Source organism: Seriola lalandi, unplaced genomic scaffold (genome assembly GCF_002814215.2).
Source record: "Seriola lalandi dorsalis isolate HSWRI2012SDOR001 ecotype SW California unplaced genomic scaffold, Sedor1 jcf7180002001596, whole genome shotgun sequence".
Taxonomy (NCBI): Eukaryota; Metazoa; Chordata; class Actinopteri; order Carangiformes; family Carangidae; genus Seriola; species Seriola lalandi.
In genome coordinates this window covers 1-4,015 of record NW_019472254.1, presented here as the reverse complement: position 1 = coordinate 4,015, position 4,015 = coordinate 1, and the positions used below count along the sequence as shown (strand labels likewise).

The 4,015-nt window shown below is 44.2% G+C and overlaps 1 protein-coding gene across 1 annotated transcript; it reads right to left on the bottom strand.

Moving 5' to 3' along the window:
* Positions 1 to 58: 58 nt before the first annotated feature.
* Positions 59 to 4,007, bottom strand: LOC111664549 (uncharacterized). The gene is made up of 2 exons (XM_023419206.2): positions 3,335 to 4,007; positions 59 to 2,049 (listed from the first exon to the last, which is right to left on the bottom strand). Exons 1-2 carry the CDS (start codon positions 3,895 to 3,897, stop codon positions 312 to 314), a joined length of 2,301 nt encoding a protein of 766 aa, XP_023274974.1. The 5' UTR covers positions 3,898 to 4,007; the 3' UTR covers positions 59 to 311.
* Between the last annotated feature and the right edge of the window lie 8 nt (positions 4,008 to 4,015).

Genomic DNA, 4,015 nt, shown 5'->3' with positions numbered 1-4,015 from the left:
AGATCACTGCAAGTAAGTAGCAACAATATGTAAAGAAACTAACACAGAAAATAAAAATACAAAAATAACATTAAGCAGGAGATAAAGATTAAACAATTGAATGTAGTGTATTTCTAATCTTCCAAATCCTTCCACTGTGATTCACGTGGAGTGGGTAGTATTAAACTCATAATGAGGAAAGTAAGCCAAGAAATCACAAGCTATCAAAATAGTCACACCCAAGGTAAATCAATCCAACACCTTAGCCGGTACAACAGCAGCAGCCTTATGCAAATCTAGATAAACAGTCTTTGTTAGTAGCCTCTTCAATCTCACCTGCGTGCGGTCAAAGCTAGCCCACCTCCATTGCTATTCTGAGCACTGACAGGCTGAACCTCAGACGGTGAGATCCATGCTTGAAAAAGTTCCTTTCCCCCGGACAAACCTCCTGCTGGCGCCTCCATAACCACCCGCGGGGGCTCTGACGACATCAATGCAGAAGGCACAGGAAAAGGTTCAGCTCCGAATGGATTCTCTCCTCCATTAAAATTGCTTTGTGTCTTCACATCATCTTGGGGCTGAGGTGTAACAGACTCATTCATGACATCTCTTGTGGGGAGGCCTTGATTTGTGGGTGTTTCTTCTTTAGATGCTGGTTCTTGACGAGACTTGAAATTTTTATCATCTGACTGAGTTTTTGACTGAAGAACGTGTTTTTGCCTCTGTGAATTCCTTCTTTGGAAAATATGAAAACCGGCTTCCTTCGAATCATCACCTTTTTTCCTGTATTCACTGGGTTTGTTTGAATCACTGCCATTAAAACTAGCAAAGGGATCTGTTGGCTTCTCTTGAGCAAAGATTTTATCAAGATCATCTGTCGTCATTCCCTGACTGTCAGATTTCTGCTCTCTCTGTATGTTGCCAGTAAAAGGGTTGTTGACGTCTTGGTTCTGTTTCAGATGTGCCCATCGGTCTTTGGAAAGACGCTCGGTACTGGAGAACGGGTAAAACTCTGCTAAGTTCTCCTTTGCCTGCCCACCCTTTTTGTCCATGCTGCTCACACGAAATAATGCAGAATCCTCCTGCTGTGTTGGCTCTTTGCCGTTAACCCTCTGTCTGGGTTTGGCTGTAGGTGCATCTTTGTTCATGGAGACTTGCACTTTCTGCTGATCTTCTGGTGCTGTTGTATCCATTTGGCTAGTTGGTCTGGATGCATGTCTTATCGCAGATGGGAGCAACGCCTTCTTCGCTCCATCCCTGGAGATCCCTGAGAAACTTTCTCTGCTTGAGATGTCAGTGTTTACAGGTCCTGGGACTGCAAATTGATGAAGTCTCATGACAGATTGGTGAGCAATGTTCTGGCTTTGACTTGAATCTGCTGCTGAATGAGTATGTGATGTGACTGGTTTAGGGGGAGCTGGGGCAGCTACTTTTTTTGATGATATAGGTTTGGTCTCCTGAGGGTGTGTTTGATAATGCCTCATAGCAGGACTTTCTTGTGATATGGAAGACCTTGGACTTGGGTCATACTCCTCTGGGCCATCCACACTCATCTCTGGACCCAGAAGTTCAGGAGTGTCCCTGTGTCTCTGATTGACCTCAGCGATTATATGATCCCATCGAGTTTGCCCTTGCACTCCGTGCCTCTTCTGTGGAAAGAGGGTTTCATAATCAGGAAGTGGTATAGAAATTGTTTTGCCTTGTTGCGATTCATCTGCTTCTACGTATGCAGGGTCATTGATCTCTCCGACAGGTGAAAGGCGGTTTCTTCCAGTTTCGGTCCCAGGTACGGAATACATGGGTGGCAGCGGGGCCCTTCTCTTCTTGTCTGCCATGGTGGGTGACGATCCCTCAGATTCCACAGACGACAAATTCTCTGTGCTGCCACAGGGGGAACCAGACAGGCTTTGACTTATGTTTAGCGGAGCCAAGGATGAGTGGAGGTTGGAGAAATTATCAGGGGACTCAGATGGGACACTATAGAGGGTGGACTCAGAGGTGGTTGGGGAAGGACACAGCTGACTGGGGGTTTGGCAGTCAGCGGGTTCAGACTCCAGAGATTGAGCCAATCTGCCAAGGAGTGAAAACAAAGGCCTACAGGTCAGTGTGACCATCACATTACCTGAAGTCACCTCCACCAATGTACAACCCATCACCAATGTCACCAGTATCTCACATGTCAAGAAGTCACTCAACAAAAACTATTCAATTCCCACTTAAAGCCTCACATTAAGTAGCTCTTAGACAATTCAGTATTTACTTAACCCTTTATAACTATGATGAAGCTTATAAAACTGAGAACAAATCTGTGACAACAAACTTCAAAGGCTGCCATTAAATATGACAAATTTATGTGTTCATACAATGGTCAATTGTTGTCAGTCGCCAACCTACAGACAGAACCTCTGATATTCACATGTCTTGTGATTATTGTTTCTATTTTTAGCCATGACTGAAATTCCAATATCTAAAGATGATAATGGAACATTTCTGCTTTAAGATTTTTCCACATGGCATCAAAATGTATACATCACTACTACATGATATAAACATCTTTAAATGCTTTGGCTACTATCTGCCATATAGGACACTTCCTTGAAAACATGGACCACTGTAACATCTGAGACAATAGCAAGTTCAAGTCCCTTACCATAATGATTCAAAAATAAAAAATCCAGTCCAATCCAGTCCACAAGAAACTTTTAAAAAAGAACTCCATTCACTCAAGACATACGCAAAGTCACTCTGAGGCTCAGTGACTCCTTATGAGCTCAGTCCACAACCTGCTCCACAACATCTTCACCAACACAAGCCACACCCAGACTCTCATCTGTATAGAGACCAAACTGGTCAAACCGGTCCATCAACCACTGGATAGAAGTCAAAGTTTTGGTAATTCAAGACAGGCGAAAGGCTCTCAAAGATCAGCATGAACAGAAACAGAACGGCGAGTTGTGAAATTCAGTGGTAGCAAGTTTCAGTGGTAACAAACATGTTGTAGGATGAAACTTGAAAAAGTGTTTAGGTTTTCTTAAATGACATTTCTAACTCATATGTGCCTCTTACTTGTGTCTGGATAACAGGCGCAAATACAGGATCTGTTGCTGTTGTAAAGGATCAGCTTTATACATTATATAAAAAATATAATATAATGCACATACCACCAAAAAGGTGAAAGTATGTGTGGGTACTCTTGCGAGCCCATTGATCAAATTCCAGTCACAAAAGTCTAAAAATAGTGTGACTACAAGCAACCAATAACATCCCCAGCATCACAGCGGTGATATAACAACAGTATTACATAACAGCAACTTATTAAGAGCATGTAATCCAACAAAATGAGAGAGCAGTTTACCTGGGTTTGACTGCAGACACTTTAGCAGTGCGGTTGAGGAAGACCATGGCAGAGGGGGGTTGTGGGTTGTGGCTGGATTTCTGGTGATCAGCTGGGCTTTCATTACTGCTAACTCTAAGATCTGAGCTGAGGGGAATGTCCTCAAACGGGTTGGTGGGGTGGTGAGAGATCGGTTGATCAGAATCTCTTGAGTCACTGCAAGGGGCTGGTGTAGGTAACTCCTCTTTCGAATGCTGCTGTACCTCTTCTTTTTTCTCCTCCTTCTTTCTGATCATTCCAAACAGGGACGACAGCCTGTCGCTCATGGAGGCCTCTTCCTGTCGTTTCTGCTCCTCTGCTTTGCTACGTTCCTCCTCAAGCCTCTGATTTTCTATCATGTGTTCTTCCTCTTGCTTTCTTCTCTCTTCCTCCTCCTCCTTCTGTTTCTTCCTCCTTGCTTCATCCTCAATTAAGCGTCTCTTCCTCCCCTGTTCCTCTTGGTATCTGCGCTCCTCTTCTTCCTGCAATCTCTTGGCCTCTGCTCTGTATCTCTCCTCTTCCTCCAGCCTCTTTTCCTCTGCCATGCGTCTTTCTTCTGCCTGCCTTCTCTCCTCCTCCTCTTGATGGCGCTGTTGCTCCAGTATAGCTCTATCTGTTGACTCACGTCTGTAGAAGGGGACAGGTGCACTTCTAAGGGAATCT